Source organism: Malaclemys terrapin, chromosome 9 (assembly GCF_027887155.1).
Source record: "Malaclemys terrapin pileata isolate rMalTer1 chromosome 9, rMalTer1.hap1, whole genome shotgun sequence".
NCBI lineage: Eukaryota > Metazoa > Chordata > Testudines > Emydidae > Malaclemys > Malaclemys terrapin.
Genome location: NC_071513.1, coordinates 102,193,727 through 102,219,289, shown reverse-complemented (window position 1 = coordinate 102,219,289; position 25,563 = coordinate 102,193,727). Strand labels below are relative to the sequence as shown.

The 25,563-nt window shown below is 43.5% G+C and overlaps 1 protein-coding gene across 12 annotated transcripts in view; it reads right to left on the bottom strand.

Moving 5' to 3' along the window:
* Window positions 1–25,563, bottom strand: part of LPP (LIM domain containing preferred translocation partner in lipoma) — a 433,528-nt gene that overhangs the window by 136,189 nt on the left and 271,776 nt on the right. For all 12 annotated transcript variants that reach the window (XM_054039565.1, XM_054039572.1, XM_054039570.1 and 9 more), the window contains one exon: window positions 16,544–17,242. In XM_054039565.1, coding sequence (XP_053895540.1) covers window positions 16,544–17,242 — 699 coding nt within the window. The remainder of the gene's footprint in view (window positions 1–16,543; window positions 17,243–25,563) is intronic.

The window sequence follows — 25,563 nt, the reverse complement described above, 5'->3', positions numbered from 1 at the left end:
AGATCCCTAAGTGGCCCCCTCAAGGAGTGAGTTCACAACCCTGGGTTTAGCAGGCCAATGGCAAACCACTGAGCTATCCCTCCCCCCTCCTCTGTTACCTGTACGGGTGGCTCTTGGGTGGCCAATGTGAAATCATCTGGTGATACCAGACTTACTAGTGGTGTTTACAACACAGCCCACCATCAGAGGTATTTCCAGACTGGATCACAACTCCATCCAGTCCAGGATTCTCTGCCAGGCCAATAGCAGATGCTTTGTGGAAAGCGGTAAGAAACCCTCTAGTGTACAATAATGGAATAACCTGACCACAAGGGACATTTCTTCCTAACCCCCAACAGTCACTGATTGCCTTGTGCCCTGAAGCATGGGGGTTTATACCAATTCTACATTTGTATCCTATTTTATGTAAATAATGGGTGTCCATAAAAATCCCTATCCCTGTTTTGAATCCTACTAATCTCTTGGCTGCACTGATATCTTGTGTCACTGAGTTCCACAGGTCAAATCACAACTTAAAACTGATACGCTTGCCAGAAGTCCCAGAAAAAAGGTCAAGGACTGCGAGACATAGACTGAATATTCTCTCATCCCTTAAGGTGTTCCCCCCTCTGGCTAGAATGCAGGGGGCAGCATGGGAAATCTTACCCTACCATTGCCTTTTTTGTGGCTGATCAGTGGGCTTAATTCTCCATGGCTGTCAATCCAGCCCTTTATTTACAGTGGCTAAGTGGAGCATTGGAAAGCATTCTGCTTTGTCAGCGAGAGACCCCAAGTTGTAATCTGTTGCAGACAAAGTAAATGTTCATGCCCCTTTCACCAGTACTAGTTGAACTTTATAAACAAATAAAAGAACCTGCCGACATGATGAACGTTGCTTTTTTGGTATCAGAGGGGTAGCTGTGTTAGTCTGAATCTGTAAAAAGCAACAGAGGGTCCTGTGGCACCTTTAAGACTAACAGAAGTATTGGGAGCATAAGCTTTCGTGGGTAAGAACCTCACTTCTTCAGTTGCTTTTTTGGTTTGCCCTTTTTTTTTTCCCTTTTAAATTGATGCCATCTTGATAAAAAAACAAAGTTGTTTTTAAATGCTGCCTTCAAATATGCATTTGTATGCACTCTCCATCTTTTAACTAACAAACAAGGGGGGAAAAAGTTGATTCTCCTAGCAGCCTGCTGTGATATAAATAAAAATAATAGGTACATTCACAGATTTTGAACTTTTTACAGCCATTGCTGCAAAAAGCAATTTTAATTTATAACCACAGAGTCTTGCAAAACATATAATGAAGACATAATAAAATGGAATGTTTATCCTGTGGCTCCCATTAGACCTCTTCCGTTCAATGGTTGTAACTAATTACTTGTTTTTCCGCTTTTGTATTGGAGGCCTTATTACTGGGCTGCACGGAGCATACCGTGTTTTATTTCCCTAGCAATACTTGCACCTCTCTCCGAAGCCTGCAATTAGATGTTCATGAAATAATATTAAAATGATGCATAATCTTGTTTTGGGGGGAGGGGATCCCAACAACAAACCAACCTGGTTTGTATAAAATTATATGGAATACAAAAGATTAATGTTCACTGCAGTGAATGTGTCCTTTTGACTAACCATTTCTATCTGACAACCTTTTTTTTTTTTTTTTGCCAATGGAACACATTGTACTTTTGAGATAATTGACTGTGGAATATAGTGCTGTTTATTCAAAAGCAGGTCACACAGAACTGAGTTGTTCGTCATCTTTATCCCTTTACCGTTCTTATCTTCAGATGGTGTAAATTCATGATGAGCGTTTCATTTTTTTAAACCAGACATGCAGTTTTAATTGCTGCTCTGTATTTAATTGCCATAAGGGGACCCGATGCTAAGAAGGTGAAAAAAAGTGTGTGCGGGGGGGACTTTAGAGGCGAAACCCTTTGAGAGCTGAATTCAGGTTTAAAAACTGTATTGCGATGTGTTCACTGGTGAGTGATGGGACTGGGAAAGGGAAAACACAAGCACACACATTCTTGATGCCTGCATGGAAGTTTGCTTTGTTTAAAGGGGCAGGTTTGCCGCACAAGGAATTATCTGAAGCTTTTGTGAACCTAAAAACGACTAGAAAGCAGCCGCCACCACTTGCCCAGTGATTCGAGGATTCGGCAGTAAGGGTACGATGGAATTAGCTGGTGGTGTACTCTCAGCCCAGATCCTAAACCAATAACCCCAAGACAGGAAGGAATGTCTTTGTGCTTAAAGGTACCCAGCTAGGAGTCAGCAGAACTGGGATAGATTCCTGTCTCTGCCAACGATTGACCCTGTGAGCTTCAACAAGCCATGTAAATGTCTGAGTACCCCCAACTGAAAAACAGCGATAAATAATTCTTTTTTTCCCTCACAGGATAAATGAACCACAGAGAACTTGATTGCTATGGTGCCACAGTCTGGACTATAAAACAAAAACAGCAAACTCTTGTTGATTTCAGTGGGATCAAGATTTGGCCCTGAGTGGTCAAGTGTTCACAGCACAAAAGCTGCCCTTAGAAGTGACACCCCTTGGCTGGCCAAGGAGCGAATGGGACGTGAAGAATTGTTCTTCTAGGAGATTGAGACACTTTGACAAGGCATGGTAGGGAAGCAAGCTCTACTGCTCCCCAGACTGCATTTGTCTTGGGGAGGATTTCAGAGTTGTCAACCACACACCAGATGAAAACAATGGTAAAACCCTGGCCTTCAGGCCCTGGCCCTGGGTGAAGAATACCATTTGTCTGAATGATGCTTTATGTGGAGAAGGACAGAGGAAGTCAGGTGAGAACCCAGATTAGGTTTAATGTAGTTTTGGGAGGTTCAGAAGGAAGAAAAGTCAAGGGTTTGGCTTGAACAGCTGCAAGACTGGATGTATTTCTAAGCAATATACCTGGGTTTATGGGTTCTGAGTCTGGGGGTTGTGAACAGGTGTCAAGACCCTGCCCATTCCATACTGCTAAATGGGAGAGGAACTGCAACTCAATGGGAATGGGCTCCAGGGGTAGGTGGGGGGAGTCCCAATATGGAAAACAGAGCCTCTTGTGGAGAACGTTGAGAACCACTGCTCTACTTCAAACAAGTTGCTCAGTGAGATGCGGGCCTTAATTCCATGGTCAGACTAGATGATCACAGCAATCCATTGTGACATTAAACCAATGACTCTTTCAAGATATTCTCATGAGATTCTGGACATAGAGGCAGAAATGTAACAAGATTTCTGCCTTCCTCAATGGTATGAATCTTGCAAAATGAGTATCAGAGGGATTGCCATGTTAGTCTGAATCTGTAAAAAGTAACAGAGGGTCCTGTGGCACCTTTAAGACTAACACTAGTCTAAGACTAAGACTAGTCTTAAAGGTGCCACAGGACCCTCTGTTACTTCTTGCAAAATGAGTTCTTCTCTTGACATTTCTGGAATTGAAAAATAAAGCCCCTTTGGATTAAAGGTTCTAACCTAGTACCCAAATCCATCAGTGGCACTGCCTTGCAGGACTTTGCTATCTTATCCATGTACCCAGGGAAACCATGAAGTTTTCCAGTCCTGGTACAACAACTTCTCTTCTTTGCAACAACAGAAGAGGGATTCACTTAACATGTGACCAACTGTCACAAAGCCGGGGGGAAATCTAGGATTCAGGTGGCAATAAAGTTTGGGAATAAGTAGGAATGAAAGATGAGGAAGTAATGGGAGCAAGATGATATGCTAACCTACATCCCAATTCCAACAGGAACATTTATTTATATTGGTGCTTCCCTAAATCCTCCCTGCAGTTTCAACTGGATACAGTGTTCATCTGCACTTCCTGTCCTTAACCGCTGTGTAGTGTCGCTGTGTGCTGTTAAAACAACTGCTGTGTTTTACCCCAGGTGCAGTTCAATTTCACTGATCCCAACCTATCAGTTTAAGCTGCTATCAGTCTGAGTTACAAAACCTGACTAATCTTTCAGGATGAAGGATATTAGATAAATGCAAGATATAAAGAATAATAAGTCATGTCTCTGATCTGGTAACAAACCAAGTAATGGAAAATGGTCGGTAATGGTAAATTATGGAGCCAGTGGTCCTTCAAGGGAATCAGGCCCTAACTGGCCCATGGAGACCCTGCAAAATACACCTGGGAGCAGGTAGGTGCTCCAGGTAGTGGCGTGTTAGCCAGTTAGCAAGGGAACAGCTAAGTTCTAAGAAGGACGCTGCCCAGATAGGGAGCGAGATCCCAGATGGGGCAACACCTGATATACAGGCGAGGAGGAACCAACAGGCAGCAGTGTAGGCTCCTGGGACTTTGAGTCCCCTGCAAGGGGTCTGGACTTTGTGAGTTGGCTGGAGGCCTAATCCACAGCACAGACAGCGAGAGGCAGATGCACCGGGAACGAGGACCCCTTGCAGCACTGCATCCCGAACCAGGGGGCGCTACAGGGGTTGAATACGCCACCTTACCCATACACTGATCAGCTAACATTATAACAACTCTGCTTTTCTGCTTTTGTTTTATGTCGCTCACTTCAGACAGAACATTTCAGTCTGGTCTGTTTTAAGGACCCATGTAAAACTGAGTCAATGCCCTATTAGTTTGGATAGAGAGGAGTACAAATAGTTCGGTTACAAGCCACAATTTAGCTGATATTTTTCAGGCAGACAGAATAAACCATGTCTGGAACAAAGCAGAGAATGTGATTGGAAAGTTTAGAGCTCTTAAATTAATTCCCTAGACAAAAAGTCAAGACACCATATTCATAATATCACATTATATAACTTGCTTTGGAGCCAGACAGCTACTAGGTAAAATAATATGGGTTATAAAACAAAATATTATTGCAAAACAGTTTTACAACTTTATAATTTACTATTTTCATTTCAGAAAAAAAATTGTCAGTATAATTGCAGATGCCGTTTGCCTTGGAGGGGTTCTTTTAGCTGGTGATGGGATTTTTTTTTTAAAGGATGCTATTTCATTTAATATACTGATTTGCATGATAGTTATCTGAAAGTAAATCTCCATGGGAAACAGCATTACGTGGGAATTTAAGTGAATTTAATATGGAACATTTATGCTCAGTAAATAAAAATATAACCTCGGGATTCCTCCATATATTAAACATACCAATACGAGCTACTTTCTACTCCGTGTAGAAGCATTTATAGCTTACATAGGACAAAGTTTCTAGGTCTCATGTGGCTGAATCTTGGAGGACAGATTAATTGGATAGTCTTTCCCTTGAGGATTCCATGCACGGTGCGTGAATCTCAGGGTCCAATCCTCCAATCACAACTACTGAGTGTAGTGTGCCATGAACACTTAAGCGCTAGGCTCAGAAGTGCCTGCAGGACTGGGCCCACTGTTCACTATTCATCCAGGGGCACAATCACCCAGCTTTATAGCCTAATAACTCAAACCAGAACCAATGAGAACCATGTAACAATAAAACATTAGAACATAAGAACGGCCAGACTGGGTCAAAAGGTCCATCCGGCCCCCTGTCCTGTCTTCTGACAGTGGCCAGCGCCAGAGGGAACGAACAGAAGAGGTAATCAACAAGTGATCCATCCCGTCGCCCATTCCCAGCAGAGCAAGCCCATTACTTCTTGTCCTACCGTCAGTGGACATGGAGAACAACTAATCACAGTCCTCTTTAGAACAGCCCTTAACATATTTGAAGACTTATCAGGTCCCTTGTGTTCCTTTCCCCCTCTTGTTAATATTAATTGTGTTCAGTATCTGGTCACCATTAAACCTTTACTGAAGAGTGAAGCAAAACAGGCATTAAATACCTCAGCCTTCTTAATGTCATCAATTATTAGCTCTCCTTCCCCACTAAGTAGAGGACCTACACTTTCCTTCATCTTGCTTCTAATGTTTGTAAAGAACCTCTTCTTCATGCCTTTATGTCCCTTCAGATGTAATTCATTCTGTGCCTTAGGGTATGTCTACACTTTTGAGACTATACCGGCATAGCTATGCCAGCAGAACCCTATAGCGTAGACATAGTCTATGCTGACAGAAGGGTTTTTTATGTCGGTACAGGAACACCAGCTCTCCAGACAGCATTATCTACGTTGACAGAATCACCAAATTGTGACTGTCGTGAGGTACAAACCCTGGGGCACATCGCAAACCACTCCCCCGTTCAGGCTTACAGGGTGGGCACACGACGGATCCACCAACCAACCCTAGGAGCATTAGAATGGCTTTTTATCTCAAAATTCAATTATAATCCCAGCCCATTGCTTTTCAAATGCCATGTGAAAGAAGAAGATAGCTGTGCCTACACTGGGGGTTATGATGGCGTAGCTACGTCATTTAGAGGTGTGTGGTTTTGTGTTTATTTTAACAACCCTGACCAATATACCTATGATGACAGAAGTTTCACGTGTAGACCAAGCCTTAGCCTGTCTGACTTTGCGCTAGTCTTTTGTAATTCTCCTTAGCAATTCATCCATGTTCCGCTTTTTGTAGGATTCCTTTTTGATTTTCAAGTAATTAAAAAGCTCCTGATGGAGCCATATTGGCCTCTTCCTAGTCTTCCTACCTTTCCTTCACATTGGGATAGTTTGCAGTTGTGCCTTTAATATTGTCTCGGAGAAGCTGCCAGCTCTCCTGAATTCCTTTATCCCTTAGATTTTCTGCTCATGGGATCTTAACTACCATCCTCTGAGTTGTCTACTTTTGCGAAGTCCGTTGTCCTTATTCTGCTGCTCTCACTCCTTCCTTTCCTCAGGATCGTGAGATCTATTATTTCATGATCACTTTCACCTAAATTGTCTTCCACCTGCAGATTCGTGACCAATCCCTCCCTGTTAATCAGAATCAAGTCTAAAATGGCTGTCCCCCTGGTTAATTCCTCCATCTGCTGAAACAAAAAGTTGTCCCCACAACATTCCAAGAAGTTACTGGAAATTTTGTGTTTTGCTGTATTACTTTTTCCAACAGATGTCTGGTTAAGGACCTCCAGTTCTACCAGTCTCATGTTTGGATATTTCTGTTATTTGTTCTAGAAATGCCTCATCTACCTCCTCTCCCTGATTCGGTGGTCTACAGAAGACCCTTACCGTGACATCATCCCTATTTCCCCCCTTTGATCTTTACCCAGAGACTTTCAGCTGGTCTGCCTCTCAAGTCCTTTTAGGCCTCAGAACAAATGTATATATTCTTGATGTATAATGCAACACTTCTGCCCTTTTTTCCCCTCCTGTCCTTCCTGAACAAACTATATGCCTGTATACCAATATTCCAGTCATGAGATTTATCCCATCAAATCTCAGTGATGCCAGTCAAATCATAATTGAGCTTATGTACTAATACTTCCAGGTCTTCCCGTTTAGCCCACATACTACTCCTTGCCGTTGTGTAGAGACACCGTAGATTAGTGTTACAATCCCAAATTTACAGAGGAGGAAACTGAGACAGCTGCCCAAAGCTACGCCCTGAGTCAGTAGCAGGTCTGGGACTACCGAACAGGAGTCGGGAGGACTATACCACCTCACACAAAGACGCTGAGTACAGTATGTAGGCTAAGACAATAGAACCCGTAACTAGCAGACTGCAACACCAACATAATTCACTTCCCAATTGTATCTCAAAATGTAGGCCGTATATTTAAAGGCTGTTTGGTTATCAAGGGTCAAACATGGTCAAATCAGAGCCCTTAAATAATGTCAAGGTTGCCCCTAGTTGTATTATGTATGGAGGCATTGTCCTCAGATTATTTTAAGAAGAAGGAAGAAAGAACATCTAGGTATTATGTCAAAAGCCTCTTGCGCAATTATTCCTCTCGTGCTGCTAATCCACAGTGACAGTCTAAAGACTTCCACTGCAAAAGCCATGCTCTAAAGCTGTAAATTTAAGTTGCTTTCTTTTGTAGCTCACAAGTCTTTGCTGACCTCACCTACTCCCATAACCACACACACTGTTACCTTTCACATCAACTAACTCAGCTGGTCATACAATTAACAACTCATTTTTTTTTTTTTTTAACTATTTCAGGAATGCAATTCCTAAATGACTATTGCGAAGCGTTCCTCTGCCCTCAGCCGCTTCCTGTTTGTGAACGAAACTGAAGTTTCTAAGTCCCAAAGGAAAGGAAAGTTTATGCTGTGAGAGGGGATCTACAAAGGCGTTAGATTGCCGTATAGTTCACATTGGTTATCAAGGGTCAAACATGGTCAAATCAGAGCCCTTAAATAATGTCAAGGTTGCCCCTAGTTGTATTATAAGGATAAGAGATAGAGATAAGGATGAACGTGGAAAAGTCTAAATACTTTTTTATAATACTTTGCACTTCTGAAAGTGCCTTTTCATCTGAGAGTCTTGAATGGCATTAGGAAGATTACTTTGCAAAAGCTCAAAACAGCCCAGAGAGGGAAGTATTACATATCCCCCTTGCAGATTGGTAAACTGAGGTCAGGAAACTTGTCAGGCACAAAGGTCAGGAAACTTGTCCAAGGTCACAGAGCAGCGCTGAGAATAGAACCCAGGAGTCCTGATTCCAATCGCCTTGTCTCAGTTCTAGATACACTGCCTCCTTCTTTCTCCTCCTTCATTTTAACACCACTTAGTGTCAAATTCACCCAGGGTCTGTGCTGGAGTCCAAAGCTCAGGCGTTGACCTATGACCTCTCTGTGGTGAAAAGACCTCCATGGAGAGGGTCATGGTAGAGTGAGACAAAGGTGGCTTGAGGGTGGCTGTCCACCTTCTCTGCAGTGTGGAGGACCAGGCTGTTACAGGGAAGCACACGTCCCTATGCCACCAGGAGGGAATCTGGCCCACTGATTTTATTAATCAGCAGAGAATGAAACATCTTAGTCAGAGGATTAACAGTAAGGGTATGAGTCTCAGTTAAAACATAACTGCCGGGTGCACCTACTTTATGGTCTATGGGTGATGGCAGACAGTATCTTTCCACCATAAAAAAAATATTACACCCGTACAAGCGGAGTGCATCAATCATAGCTTTGGACATTGGTGAGCAGGTGTCTCCGAGCTGAAGATGACACACACAAGTGAATGCCTTCGCTGCAGATTTTCAGCCAGCTGGACACCCTGACTCAAGCAGCGGCTTGGGAAGAGTGAGAGGCAAAATAAATACATAAACCTGCATTATCTAGGGACCATTTTGGTCACTGGGAGCTTCAAGAGACCATTATTACTGCTGATTCCAGAGGGAGATACAGAAATGCCGACTGTGGCACACTGCAACAAGACAAACTGGTTTATGCCTGTTCTCTTCAAAGAGGTCACCATTCAAACCTTGCTAAGAGGGTTAGATAATTTGTTAGCCTTACCTCATTGCTTGCAGCATTCTCAATATTTACTATAGGGCGTACCTAGAACACTGTACATGCTGAGGTGGTGTCTAAGGCAACTGGCATGTTTTCATGCTGTTGAGATCCAGATTTTGTGTAGACTAGGTGTGTTTTGTCCTCTTTTAGCAGCACGATCATATAGAAGACGAGACCCTACTACTGCTTTCAGATACGGGAGTTCCTCCCTTAGCTAAAACAGCACTGTGGCTTGGCGCTGCAGATGCGAGGTTCTAGCCCCATCAACAACATGTGTGGAGTGGAAGATTGGTTTGGGGAAGGGGAGGGAGCTTACAAAAGATCTGGGGTTCAGGTGTGATACTGAATCCGGGCTAAAATTCAACTTTGAGTTAGATGGTACCAAAATCTCATGTGGTGTTCTTGAAAGATTCTCTTTCTCAATGGCAGAGATCTCGTGAAATCAATTGTTCCATCATGAGATTTCCACCACACTGGACCAAAAACTCACTAGGTTTCATCTGCATTCACACTGGATACGGAAAACACCCTGATCCTGTTTGGGATCCAACCTGCTATCAAAGCCATCAGGACAGATCCAGATATGGGGACTAGAATCCAACATCCCCCCTTCCCACTGGACCTCAGAATTAAAAAGGAGTTTAGAATTCAAGGCCTCTACGTTAGTGGCAATTTTGTTTCCCACTGCGATCTGGTTTAGTTGGATCCATGGTCACTACGACCGTCAGGACTTTGCAGGAGAAAGGATACAAACAATAACGCCACTGAAAATTATCAAAACTCTCTAAAGTCCCTGTTCTGTAGAAGATGTGGTGTTTACACAATGTGTGCTGGTGAGGTGTGGTGCAAGGCATCAGCACGGCATAGGAAAAGCAGCTTAGCTTTCCAATGGCGATAGGATGAGTGCATTACACAGATCGTTCCAAACGAATACCGAGAAAACGGTTCTACCAGTCCTGGCCAGCTGATGAGGGTTTTGAACATGCCAGACTTCTACAGAACACCTTGAGAAATGCCAGAAAGAACTATTAAAAAAATTGTATCAGTACTATTTTTGTTGTTTTTCCCTTTGCCTAACAGGCAGACACACTCTTAGTTAGGCTGAGTTCAACTATACAGACACCCAGTGGAAGGGAAAAATTAACACAATTGTAGGGTATGTCTATACGCCAAGTGAAGACATGCCCATGCTAGCTTTAATCTAGCTAGCCCTGGTAACAACAGTAGTGTAGATGGGATGGCACAGGCTTGTACTTGGGTGCCAGGGACTCTGTTCGCCTGTACTGAAACTCATTCCGCCATGTCGACACTTCCATTGTTACCCCTGCTAACTTGATTCAAGTGGCCATGAGTGTGCCTAGCTGCGTGACACTCACACCTCCATTTGTAGAGTAGACATACCCCGAGAAACCTATAAAAACATCCTAAAAACCAGTTTTCCACTTCTAGGCCTTGGCTTCACTGGCGGCATACAGCACTGCAACTTGCTGCAGGGGTGTGAACCCCCCCCCCACCCGCCGAGCGCAGCGAGTGCAGCGCTGTAAAGCACCAGTGTAATCAGAGCCTGCAGCGCTGCACGCTCGCTCGCAGCACTGCAAGCTATTCCCCTCAGAGAGGTGGAGTACATACAGCGCTGCGAGGGCTCTCTCGCAGTGCTGGCGGCGCGACTACATTTGCGCTTCACAATGCTGCCGCGGCAGCGCTGTGAAGTCCTGAGTGTAGCCAAGGCCATAACGTCTCTGATTTAAAGCCTGATGTGAGCTAGGAGCACCTGGCCCCCTCAGCCCTTCCCCTCTGGCCATTGAGAAGTCAGGAATCTTCCCTTTCCTGTTTCTAGCCCTGCAGTGGTGTCAAGATATTGGACTTCACATCGCCTGTATTAGCTTCATATAGGAGTCGATCAGGCTGTGGATAGAATGGATCCCTGTTGCACTCTATGGGTAAGGACTATGGTGATTGTGACTGTGGTCTGAGTGGAATGACTGAAGCTCTGTCAACATGATCCCACTCCACTTTGCCACATCTCTGAGGTGGGATGGCAGGACTCCATGACTGACCATATGAATGCCTCGCAGAAGTCCAACCATGTAAGTATGGACATATGGTCCTTCCCGGTGACCCAGAGAAGAGCATTAATTCATCAACGGGTAGTGATCAATGGCTTGATTCCTAGTTGGCAGCCGGTATCAAGCAGAGTGCCCCAGGGGTCTGTCCTGGGGCCGGTTTTGTTCAACATCTTCATTAATGAGCTGGATGATGGGATGAATTGTACCCTCAGAAAGTTTGTGGATGACACTAAGCTGGGGGGAGAGGTAGATATGTTGGAGGGTAGGGATAGGGTCCATAGTGACTTGGACAAATTGGAGGATTGGGCTAAAAGAAATCTGATGAGGTTCAAGTAGGACAGGTGCAGAGTCCTGCACTTAGGACAGAAGAATCCCATGCATTGCTACAGGCTGGGGACCGACTGGCTAAGCAGCAGTTCTGCAGAAAAGGACCTGGGGATTACAGTGGATGAGAAGCTGGATATGAGTCAGCAGTGTGCCCTTGTTGACAAGAAGGCTAACAGCATATTGGGCTGCATTAGTAGAAGCACTGCCAGCAGATCGAGGGAAGTGATTCTTCCCCTCTATTCAACACTGGTGAGGCCACATCTGGAGTATTGCGTACAATTTTGGGGCCCCCACTACAGAAAGGATGTGGACAAATTAGCGAGAGTCCAGCAGAGGGCAACAAAAATGATCAGGGGTCTGGGGCACATGACTTATGAGGAGAGGCTGAGGGAACTGGGCTTATTTAGTCTGCAGAAGAGAAGAGTGAGGGGGGATTTGATAGCGGCCTTCAACTATCTGAAGGGGGATTCCAAAGAGGATGGAGCTCGACTGTTCTCAGTGGTGGCAGATGACATATCAAGAAGCAGTGGTCTCAAGTTGAAGTGGGGGAGGTCTAGATTGGATATTAGGCAAAACTATTTCACTAGGAGGGTGGTGAAGCACTGGAATGGGTTACCTAGGGAGGTGGTGGAATCTCCTTCCTTAAAGGTTTTTAAGGCCCGGCTTGACAAAGCCCTGGCTGGGATGATTTAGTTGGGGTTGTTCCTGCTTTGAACAGGGGGTTGGACTAGATGGCCTCCTGAGTTCTCTTCCAACTGTAATCTTCTATGATCTTAATTCATGTCTTCCTGCCATCCCTCCTCTGCGTCCTCATTTGACGCTTGATCAGGAGGAGTGCAAGGTACTGGCTGCACTAAGGTGGAGCTGGAGATAACCTTTGTTGAGGTAACTCTTGATGGGCTTTTCCATTAGCTTGCCTGTGTATGTAAGGTTAGATACTGGGCGGTACATGGAGAGGTTGGCTGTGTTGTCCAAAGGTTTCCTTAAGTACTGACTAGATTAGACAGTGCTTTAGGCAGGAGGTAGCTTGTCTTCTTGAAGGAAGTATTCACAGGAGCCAGGACTGACTTTCACTAGCCAAGAATAGCCTGGATCAGAGCCGCAGGGGGTGAGTTGGTTTCCCTGCAGCGCTTCCAGGACTTACAATTGTGTGAAGGAGCCAGATTTGGAAAGGCACGGTGTAACATTACTGGGCCTGGGTCTGCTATATGGTTGCTGGTGTCCCAAGAGGCTGTCTAGGTGGCAGAAAGTCTCTGAGAAACAGGCGGATAGTTCATCATAGCACGAGGTGCTGGGCTATGGAATTGAGCGAAGGCATTACGGTTTAACAAGGAGATTAGTGGCCTGGAATAGTACGGTGTGGATGTCCGTTGGCGGCTACAGTGGCAAAGTGGTGGGATTTCTTTGTTTCTGATATGACCAAGGCATAAGCTTCAAAGGACTCTCTGTGCTGGAGACTGTCTGCTACTGCTTGTGTTTTCCACTGCGGATAGTTTTGTGCCAAAATATCAGTGGGCTGTGGCTGATCAGTGGTCAGTGACTCATTATGGTCTTCTGTTCCGTGACCTATGAGTGGGGTGGAGTTACCTACAGGGATGTTTTCGAATCTGACTCTACGTAGGAGGGGGCAGAATGCAGTGGGAAAAATGGAGGATCATGTGATAAATGGTATTTGTCACAAGGTTCCACATTTTAATCACATGGTTCTGCAACTGATCATATGGATATCCCCACGACATATGAAGCAGATTAGAGAGAGAGAGGCAGGAATTCCCTAGTGAAATATTAAGGTTTAAATGAGGACATATGCTTCATTAGTTCATTTCCTAATTATGACTTGGGCATTAAAATTAACAGAATGACTACAAAAGGCAATTCAACAAAACAATTCAACACACACTTGGACTGATCCGACTCATTTGGCATTTTCACTTCCTAAGTGCAACTCATTGTTCTGCGTGGGCTTGAAGGAACAGCACAGTCTTGGGTTTTCCGTTTGTTCCCATACCAAGCTAGATTTACTTTGGATCAACCGCAACTTCAACATGATTAGCACGTGGCACATTGCCTGCTCCTGCTTCAGGCTGTCAGAGACAGAACCACCGGCCGTGATCCTCTTCCCAGGAATGTTGCAAACCAAAAGCCGTTTTCATCAAAAAAACAACGACACATTTTGAATGAAAAATTTCAGTCCGTTCTAGTTCTAGGCCATGGTGTCCAGCTGAGCTGAACACCACGCACTTCTGGGTGTCGCTGGATTTGTTACCACACCCCTTTCGTTTTGCAAGTACATTACATTAAGAATCCACTAGTATTAATAACATTTAAAAATGATTTTATGCCCTCAGATCGTCTGGGTCATTCCCTTGAAAGGAGTAAGATTCCGACAGGTCTTATTCCATTTTACGAGACATTAATTAATGTCTGTTTCTTACCTAGGTTAATACTCATTTTACTCAATTAAAGATCTCTATAAACAAACCTCAAACAAATGTGCCATACAAGTGTATGGAGAGTAAACAAGCTAAGATCCCTTGTGTATCTAGTAAAACCAGCTACAGTGATTTCTCCAATGGATGTCATGGCTGTAACATTTTCAGCAACTTTTCCTTGATATGAAATCATTCCAAAAAGTTGGTTCATCCTAATAACCCAGATTGCGAAAGGAGAGAGAGGAGATGCAGTCTAGTGAAACAATGCTGCTTTTATGGCCAATGACAAAACATTCCAAAGGGGTGGGTGTATTTACTGGACACTTCCTATTACCCTGGGAGATCTCCATCAATTCTACCCTGCTTCTTACTAATAAGTAATGCGCAGCTTCCTCCACGACTATTCAGGATAGCGGTCGTGCCCATGCTGAAACTGGATAGCAACGTGCCTTCGGCAGGCTACGAAGGAAATGAAATTCCCAAAGGGATTTATGTATCAATAAGTGGAAAGGATGTTTTGCAGAAGAAATGATTTTACATTATAAATATAAACTTAAGCTAAATTGTCTTGTCCCTTCCAGCTTTGTATTGCAAATATGGCTGCAAGACTCACGCTGTCCGTGGTGAGAAGCGAGTTATGCTTCCATAGAGACACTGCGCTATGGTTCTTCTATACTGGTTGGGCCAGCTCCTTAGCTGATGTAAACGGATGTCATCCCACTGACTTCAATGGAGTCGCACCGATTTACGCCAGCGACGGATCTGGCCTAAGCAGTACAATACTTTTAAAAAAACAACATCAGCTCTACCTAATATCAGACATGTGACATATACAGAGTCCCCTCCCCTCCTGTGCTCACAGCTCTGCGGAAGACAAAAAGTTAATTAGTAAGGTTGCCAGCAGACTGTATTTCAAGGACTTTTATTTGTTGTTTTGTCTATCTTGACTTGAGAAACACTGAGCTTCCCTGCTTTGAATAGTTCCTGAATTCAGGAAACTGGAATGAAATCTGGCTACTAAAAAGGGCTGGGTGGACCGAGCGAGGGTAAGGTCGATGGGAGGAGCTTTTTGTGTTTTGTTTTGTAACTATTTAGCATTCTTCTCTCAGCATTAAAAGGCTAGAGACAAGTTCTGCACTGAGGCAGATCGAGGTAGCCTTTGACAGCGATGCTTTCATTGGCGTGGGATTTGAGCCCAGTTGTCTTCAGGCCTCGGCGAGCGCAAAGCAATGAACACACACAGGCACCACTCCCGTTGTGGGGAGGTTAGAGCACTCGTATTAATAGCACACTGCCAAGATAAAATCCAAATGCATACTTACAACGGAGGGTGGAATTTGGCTCCACGTACATGAATAACTATCTCTTACCTGTGGCAACAGCAGCTCAGATTTTACAAATTTATTTACTTTTCACCGCTGACGCTGTTTTCAAACACCTCACCAAGGCCTCAATCCTGAACCTGGATCTGCAGAGCCAGGCCCCTGTATCCACAGGAACAGCTTTTGAAGGAAATGGTACTCTGCTTGTGTAGACCTGGTTTCTGGATCAAGGTCTAAGCAGTGAGTTTAACTTTCTTTGTCTAGTCAATTTCACATTAAGAGGCCTCTTTGAAGGGCTCCTTTGCTCTGACACTGGTTGGAACGGATGGGCAGCACACACGGAAGCTTTTCACGGTCGCCAAGCTTGGTGTGGGAAAACATTTTTGTGTGGTTTCAGGGGTAAGGATCTTTAAGCAATGATGCACAGAATCACTTAAACCACATTCAATGAACAACACTGTTTCCCCCCGCCCCCCCACCCCCAGCTTTAAGCACATGGACAGGAATAATTTCCCCCCTGGTAACTGGAGAACAAAACAGACCCAACGGTGTACATGATCCCAAGTCTTTGTCAGAAATCTCTTAATCAATCTTAGGAGAAGCAGGTCTGAAAGATCAGGGCATCATGAGGCCACATAATTACATGTCCTATTAATTGGGATGATGAGTTTTAAAGTTTCAGAGCTTAAAATTCCTCTGCCCTGCAGGGTGAATTCTGTGGAATATCACTGCATTCCTGAAATGAGACACGGTCACCCCACAGGAAAGGTGGAATTTCTAAGACCCCAGCACTTGTATTTTCAAATCAGATGAAAGTTCCCATTTTCTACCAGTCAGTTACCAAAAAAAAAAAAAAAAAAAAAGGCCAATCAGAGAGAAAACACCAGACTTGGCGGCTTTCTGTGCCCTCTGTAGCCCTATCTCGACAGGACACAAAGATGAAGTTGGCAATCCCATTAGCGCAATACAGTGAGCTTAACATGACTGAAAAAACAGCGAACTTGTCTTCAAACCAGTGCACTGGCATCTCGACGAGTGCCGTTCAATAACTAACAAGACTGAAAAACCACACCTGGGCAAAACCAAGCCTAAGAGTGGCTGTCTCTCTCTTACCTTTGGCTGCATGGGTGGTGGAGGAGGTGCTAACACCGGATCTGTAATGTAGGTCTTCTTTGTGCTGGGCGGTTGGTACGGCCCTGCTGGATTGTGGGCCATGGTGTTAGCTGTGGGATAGGCCAGCTCGGGCTTCCAGGTGTTTTGTGGCACATAGGATGGTTCCGAGCCATTTCTTCCTCCATATCCAGGGCCTGCAGGGTAGTAAAGATCTTGATACCGCCCCTGTGAAGGTGCAAAGCCATAAGGAGGCTCTGAAGGACGTGCAGGCTGGGGAGCGTAGCCATACTCAGGACCACGAGGCTGAGATGGAACATACTGTGCTGGCCCCGGGGGCCGGGCTGGCTGAGGAGCGTAGGATTGGCTTGGACCCAGCCCGTACTGAACGGGCGGTGGGCCAGGTGGCTGGAAGTGAGGGCTGGGCTGGGCTGTTTTCACCTGTACGTTGAATGCCGGGCGGGTGGGAGTGGACGCGGTGATATAAGAAGCTGGAACTGGTTGCGGCTGAGGTTTTAGTGTACCAACAGGAGTCACTGGGACTGGGGCGGGCGGGGCAGCAGGTTGCACCGGTGCCTTGGCAGTAGATTTCTTGGTGGCAGTGAGAGGCGGCTGGTTGGGAATGATCATCCGCTTGTGCCCAGTAACCGGAGTAGATCCCGGGGGAGAAGTAACCGGGGAGCCGGTGGGGAACCCAGAGCCCTGTGGAACAATAAGAGGAGAAAAATATTATCACCAGCAAGAAGGAAACATACAGATGGTTAAAACAAGCAGCCAGGGTTAAATGGAAATAGGATTTTATAGCACCATCTGCACAGCCACAGAAACGGCTAAGTAAAGCAGGAATGTACCTGAGACTACACATTATACAACGGCAATAGCAGAGCAGGGGCAAAACCCGTACAACAGAACAGAACTGCCAAGCAGGATATTTCACTTTTCTCTGGGGTTTTGACTCTACAAAAAACTGCCTTAAACAAAAGCAATTGCTGGATAATAATAAGAGGGGAGTCAATGTGCATAGCTGTAAAGATTCCTGTAAAAGAAGAGAGCTCTGAAATGGAGAGGATTCCGAAATGTGTTCATGAGATCCTGCCCACTAATAAGGAGGCTCCTTTTAATACACAGAAAGCAGTGCAAAGGGATGCATTAAAAGCAACTCCCATGGAAGTGTTCCCAAGCAAGACACATTGCCCCGGATCTAATGCCAAAGGAAAATACCGAGCTATGCCAATATACACATATAAAGCCTGGTTCTGCTCTCAGTTATGCTGGTGTGAATCTGGAGTGATTGCAGGGAGGTGTAAGCGCAGAGTGAGGCCAGCAGTCCTGAAGGCTTAAGTCCTCTGAATCCAGTGTGAACAGGACTGGGATTCAAGAGACATTGGTTCTGTTCACAGCTCTGCCATTGATGAGTTGCGAGATCAGGCCTGTCCCTGGGACTCAGTGGACAAATGCAGAATTAGAGAAACAAGAACTGAGCAATGGACTGAGGGGATTTTAGGTTTCATGTGTGTAAAACATTTGTTTGTTTTGGTGAAGACCTATTTAACCCCACTGCCTCATGAAAGGACATCTTTGGTGATGATCCAAGACAACCAAAAATAGGTGGGAAAGTTCTTAAAATTCACCTCGTTTTCCTCTTTTTCTTTTGAAAAGTTTATATATTTTCCCTGCTTTCATTATATAGAGGAAGAAGCAGAAAAGTGAAGAAATGCAATTTTTAAAAATTTCCTTTGCTTGTCACTTTTAAATTGGTCTTAAATGGTTTCCCAAGCTTTTGTTGAGCTTTCTGCATGAGAATGAATTTCACCCAGAATTAATTCTATAATCTAAGAGTCAATTTCAGGGGAGGCAGATGCAGCTCTTGTTGAAGTGAATGGACCCCCAGGGTGGTCTACAGTAAGGCTTCATTCGACTTTAGGCTAAAATCTTATCCCACAGATTACCAATCTCGTATGAGTTGCTACCAAACCCCAGACAGCAGTGGAAAGAGGGGCACTATAGAATTTATGGACCCTTCGTAAGTTGCATATGTAAAAAACCATGCAACCTCCCGTACACAACACACAAAGAGAAGCAATAAAAAAGAATAAGAAAATCTCAAATTTCATCTGCCATTAGAAAGAGAATTTCTAAAGATTAACTAGCATAGAGGACTTAGGTGAGAAGATTTCCAAGTGTGCTGTAGCGTTTTTAAACAACTTACTGCAGGAGGTCCCGGATGACTGGAAAAAGGCTAATGTAGTGCCCATCTTTAAAAAAGGGAAGGAGGAGGATCCGGGGAACTACAGGCCAGTCAGCCTCACCTCAGTCCCTGGAAAAATCATGGAGCAGGTCCTCAAGGAATCAATTATGAAACACTTAGAGGAGAGGAAAGTGATCAGGAACAGTCAGCATGGATTCACCAAGGGGAAGTCGTGCCTGACTAACCTAATTGCCTTCTATGAGGAGATAACTGGGTCTGTGGATGAGGGGAAAGCAGTGGATGTGTTATTTCTTGACTTTAGCAAAGCTTTTGATACGGTCTCCCACAGTATTCTTGCCAGCAAGTTAAAGAAGTATGGGCTAGATTAATGGACTATAAGGTGGATAGAAAGCTGGCTAGATCGTCAGGCTCAACAGGTAGTGCTCAATGGCTCCATGTCTAGTTGGCAGCCGGTTTCAAGCGGAGTGCCCCAAGGGTCAGTCCTGGGGCCGGTTTTGTTCAATATCTTCATTAATGATCTGGAGGATGGCATGGACTGCACTCTCAGCAAGTTTGCAGATGACACTAAACTCGGAGGAGTGGTAGATACGCTGGAGGGTAGAGATAGGATACAGAGAGACCTGGACAAATTAGAGCAGGGGTCGGCAACCTTTCAGAAGTGCTGTGCCAAGTCGTCCTTTATTCAGTCTGATTTAAGGTTTTGCGTGCCAGTCATACATTTTAACATTTTTAGAAGGTCTCTTTCTATAAGTCTATAATATATAAGCTATTGTTGTATGTAAAGTAAATACGATTTTTAAAATGTTTAAGAAACTTCATTTAAAATTAAATTATAATGCAGAGCCCCCCGGACCGGTGGCCAGGACCCTGGCAGTGTGAGTGCCACTGAAAATCAGCTCACGTGCCGCCTTCGGCACGCGTGCCATAGGTTGCCTACCACTGAATTAGAGGATTGGGCCAAAAGAAACCTGATGAGGTTCAACAAGGACAAGTGCAGAGTCCTGCACTTGGGACGGAAGAATCCCATTCACTATTACAGACTAGGGACCAAATGGCTAGGAAGCAGTTCTGCAGAAAAGGACCTAGGGGTTACAGTGGATGAGAAGCTGGATATGAATCAACAGTGTGCTCTTGTTGCCAAGAAGGCTAATGGCATTTTGGGTTGTATAAATAGGGGCACTGCCAGCAGATTGAGGGACATGATCATTCCCCTCTATTCGACATTGGTGAGGCCTCATCTGGAGTGCTGTGTCCAGTTTTGGGCCCCACACTACAAGAAGGATGTGGAAAAATTGGAAAGAGTCCAGCGGAGGGCAACAAAAATGATTAGGGGGCTGGAGCACATGACTTATGAGGGGAGGCTGAGGGAACTGGGATTGTTTAGTCTGCAGAAGAGAAGAATGAGGGGGGATTTGATAGCTGCTTTCAACTACCTGAAAGGGGGTTCCAAAGAGGATGGATCTAGACTGTTCTCAGTGGTACCAGATGACAGAACAAGGAGTAATGGTCTCAAGTTGCAGTGAGGGAGGTCTAGGTTGGATATTAGGAAAAACTTTTTCACTAGGAGGGTGGCGAAGCGCTGAAATGGTTCCCTAGGGAGGTGGTGGAATCTTCTTCCTTAGAGGTTTTTAAGGTCAGGCTTGACAAAGCCCCTGGCTGGGATGATTTAGTTGGGAATTAGTGCTGCTTCTGCAGGGGGTTGGACTAGATACCTCCTGAGGTCCCTTCCAACCCTGATATGCTATGATCAAGATGATACAGTGTTGGTTGTACAAAGGGTTCAGGCTGTCCCGAGGAGCCCAATTTTCAAAGTTGCCTATTTGCACTTCTTAGGGCTACCAGGATGCATTTCCAAAGCCTAAAGGTCTACGTGAATATTGACTGTCATATAAGTTATTTATGCATGCTTAAATTTAGACTACTTTGATGTCTCATTTTAAAGAGTCCCATCTTCATCCTTAGGTTCCTAAATACATTTAAAAATCCAGCCCAAAGAATTTACAGTCTAATAAAATGTGTTAATCCAGTAGATTGACTTATTCTCTATCAAGATCCCACTGCAAATTTGTATTTCATTCCCAAGAAATGCAAATGTCTTTACGGCATGCACTGTACACAGATCAGCAGCTGCACTCATATGGTACAGCTCTATTTGTGTGGATACAGCTTTAATAGCTAGCTACCCAGGCAGCAGCCAGGTATTTGAGGAGTACTCCCAGACATTTCACTGAAAGACAATCATGGAGAAACCTAATAGTCTTTGTCTCAGGCTGGATTGAAAAGAAGGGGCCCAGGCTTTGCATATGCCATGAAGCAACTAGAGGAGCACTAGATAATTCTCAATTTTATTTCTTTCTCCCCCATTGCCCCGCTCTGCACCTGCTACAGAATTTCAGGTGGCTTGGACGGGGAGTAATCAGCATGGTCATTACTGTTTCCTTTAACAATTTCTTGTGGACTCGGACATGACACTAGCTTGAAACGTAAGGAAGGAAGTGTGGAGGAAGGAGGATGACAACAACCAGGTCTCCAGCACTTTATCTTGGAGGACAACTTTCAGCAAGTTACAAGTGCAGAGCAAAAACAGACAAAAATCTTAATTCTACGCTCAACACATGGACCAAATGATGTGGGCAAATCAGTCTTCCATTTACAGCATTGCATTCATTCTGGAGATCTCAGGTACATCTAAGAAGCGTAGAAGCCTATCAGGATACCACTGTAACTTCATCAACGGATCCAATTTGTTCCCAGCATACATCTGGTATGGTCAGTAGCATTATGCCAGGGATGAACTGAGCTTATGTTCTTTGGGTCCAGATTTACTTTTCATTTGTTTTCCCCTGTGATGGAATTGCAGGTCCCAAGAAAACATTGCCACAAGACTATTACTGCTTTGAGCTTTTTGGGTGATAAACTATCACCTGACATGAATGAGGAAGATTACGTGAGAGATGGCATGGCTTCCAAAGGGAGGATACATTAATTTGGATAAGTAACCTGACCTAATGACCATGGAATTACTGGTGTTAAAATTACCATCCATATCTAAATCATCAGATCTCAAACTTTGCCCAGGAAAGCAATATTTTAGCCACTGAACAGCATAGGGGACTAAGGTGCTATCACCTTTTACAAAAAAAGCAACACAAACAGTTGGCCTAAATACTTTTAACTTTGATAGACAAAAAAGGACATCGCTTTAGTTTAATTCATTGAGAAATCTTGTTATGATTGAAATGGACTTGTCTCGCAAATCCACCAGTCTGGCTTAGCTGAGCTGAGCCATCTACCATAAATTATCTACAGGAATGCATGACATTGCCACATAAAAACAAATACCTTGATAGATCTTGGCCAAAATGCAACAAAGGTTGTTGACCATAAACAACTAAACCTTTCATCAACTCATCTCGTGATATTCCAATAACTTCCATCCCTTATGACTGCAAAGAGAAAACAGAGCCATTTTGGACTCCAGAACTGTGCGGCAATGGCTTTCTACATTTTCTGAATTTGTGGCTTACGGGCTCAACAGTAAACATCAAGAGTTGGCATGCCAGAGTCCCCCAGTCAGCTCTGAAGGCAGAACTGTTGAATACAACCCAGGAACAGATGACCACAAACGGGATGAAGTGATGCCACGTGAACAACAAGTCAGTACATGCAGAGGAATGGAGAAACAAGCTCAGGAACATGGTTTTTGCAGAAGGATGTCAGTTTAGCAATGCAAGGAGGCTCACAGCAGCATGATGTTCAGAAACGAATGTTGTACCTTGCTTGGCATAGGCAAGTAATTGCTTTGCCAGCCACAGGTGAAACTCCCCACCCCCAGATATTAGCAAAGTATTGGTAAGCGAAGTATTTTATGACTGACGCTATTACTAAGCATAGCAAAGCTTATATACTTAAAGTATCATTATTAAGCCATCCTCCGACTTATGAACTTTTCCTCTGATTGCTACAATACGATATTTATAGTTGAATGAAAATAGGATTCAAGATACTGTAGTTCATAGTTATGATGAGGGCGAAAAGGAATGTACCGAAAATGCAGCTATCCCTATGACTCTGTAATGACCATATGAGCTACAGAAAATGAGTGTATACTAAGAAAGTGAGAGTATGTATAGATATAAAATAGACACCCAAACCCACACACCCCTTCTGGAACCGTACTGTAGAACTTAATAGAAAATGATAGCATTTCTTTAGGGGTTTTAAGCCATCCCACAAAAATCTATAGCAGGCATAGAATTCTATATTCAATTCTATAGAAGAGTCATCCTCCCATCTCTTCTCAACCCTTCTCCCCCCCCCCCCCCCAAAATTACAAAAATGAAATAATTTTCCACTAAATTCTGTAGGTTTCTTTTGTAAAGAGCAATTTCTATAGAACATTGTTGGTTTCACCCCTTTTAAACTTTATATGGCATTAAAATGATATGTATTTACCCAATGAAGATGATGATATACATATATACTCATACAGCACTTGCTTTGGGTTTTTATTACTTAATTTCATATTTCTTGTTCAAGATTCCCTTTATTTGTAATATCGCTTGCACTTAATTTTAAATGTATTCATATTTTCAAACTCAAAGAGCCAATTAACCCAACTTTTTAAAAAAATCGTCTTTCCACAAAAAATCTGAATGATGATGTTGTCTCGTCACTTCCTGCGCAACCATCTGTTTTTATTCCTCTTCTCCATATTTTCTTGCACTCTATGCAAACAGGAGTGCAGAAGAATAAAAGCAGCAGTGGACTAGTCTGTGCTCATGTAACATCTGCTTTCTTAAAGTTCAATCACGTTAGTGAACCACTCATCTGCCAATATTGACAGTGAGTTACAAAATGATTTGAATTACTAGCATGAATGGTTAGGACGAGAGAGAAACGATGGAGCCTTTGCAAAAAATAGCAACATAAAAATACAATGACAAGGAGACGTCTGATGCCGCTTTTTTTCTTTTTTACCCAGCATGAACACCCACCTTTTCTGTTGACCGATGATTTCCAGCCAGCAAACCAGATTAGAGTAGTTTGTCAGATGGTTCCATTTGATTCTAGCCCACTGCCTGTGTAAAGGGTGTTCTTTTACTTAACAGCTCTGTCTATGTTATCCTAGCCGGTTAAAGAATTTTAATGTCCACAATCATTTCAGCTTCCAAGTACATAAGTACACCTCTACCCCGATATAACGTGACCCGATATAACACGAATTCAGATATAACTCGATAAAGCAGCGCTCCGGGGGGAGCAGGGCTCCGCACTCCGGTGAATCAAAGCAAGTTTGATATAACGTGGTTTCACCTATAACGTGGTAAGATTTTTTGGCTCCCGAGGACAGCGTTATATCGAGGTAGAGGTGTATATCTGATTTGAAAGAGTGTGTGTGTGTGTGTGTGTGTGTGTGTGTAAACAACATATAACATATACATATGATTGAACATGCAGTGTGGAACTTATACATATGGGGACGAAACCATATTATATATGTATATTAGTTTCATCCCCATATATATAATTTCCATACCACATGTTCAGTTATATGCATATGTTTTTACAGACAGACATATTTTATATACATTCACCCTCCCCCCCATACATATATTACATTCTGGAACTGATGGGGCAAGTTGACCCACCATAATATGTTAAATTTAAAATCCAGAATAGTGTTAAAACAAATCTGGAAAATGAAAGAGAAGCATAATTTTGTTACAGCACAGAATACCATCTATCAAACAGTGATACTCAACTAAAAAGCTATCTAGATACTTACAGAGAACACTGTTTCTTTATTAAATTAAATGGGAATTAGGGTCATTTCCTAACAATTTCATAGAAATGGGCTATATTATTCAATTTGTTGCTAATAAGGTATTTACTTAAAGACACATTACTTTGATAGAAATGTAGCATCTGGTCTGGTACTTTTGTTTTCCAGACGTCATATCAACCTAAAACGTCTATGTAAAGTAATAATGGATTCATTGCCTCACTAGGCTTGGCTCACTTGGAAATTGCATTATCAATTAATCTAGTTTTCCTAAATCTACCCAGGGAAACAAAATCCACCCACAGGCGATTGTAATTCTAATATTAAAAACCCAACAGCTCCTTCCCATTTGTCTCCAGAATGCAAGAGCAATGTTGCTGCATATTGCTGAATGAGGTGACTACTTATTCTGAAAATCAACTTTTTTTCCAGACAACTTAATATCATGCTTTAGTTTAATACCAGGTTTCTTTACACACTGCACTTCTCCCAGCTCAGCAGTTTTTTTTAAAAAGAAGTCAATTAAACTTCAGCAATGATGACCTAATGAGCCCTATTCAGTAATGATTTATAATTTTCTTCACTTATCCTGTTCTTAAATCAAAATCAGATCTCAAGACTTTTGCTTCACGACGACGGATTGAGCTAAAAGTATCAGGGTGGAATTTAGCTAAGGGCTAGAATATTCTAGAATACCTACAGTACCTGGGTCACATTTAAAAAGACACCACAGGCCAGATTATGAGCTCAACTACACTAGTGTCAATGGAAAGTAAATCCATTGACTTCAATTTACTTTGGTTTTACACGGGTGTAACCGAGCAGAACCTGGCCCATTGTTCCCTACACATTTGGAAGGTTAATACATTTAAAAATCCCCCTTCCCCTCCCCCCCGAAAATATATTGCAGGTTTCTATGCAAACTGTAATGAACCTCAGAGAAATAACACCTCCTCTAGGTAATAATTATCATGCGCCGCCGAAAAGTGAACAGGAAAAATGATCTCTTCTTTTCATATTGCTGTAACC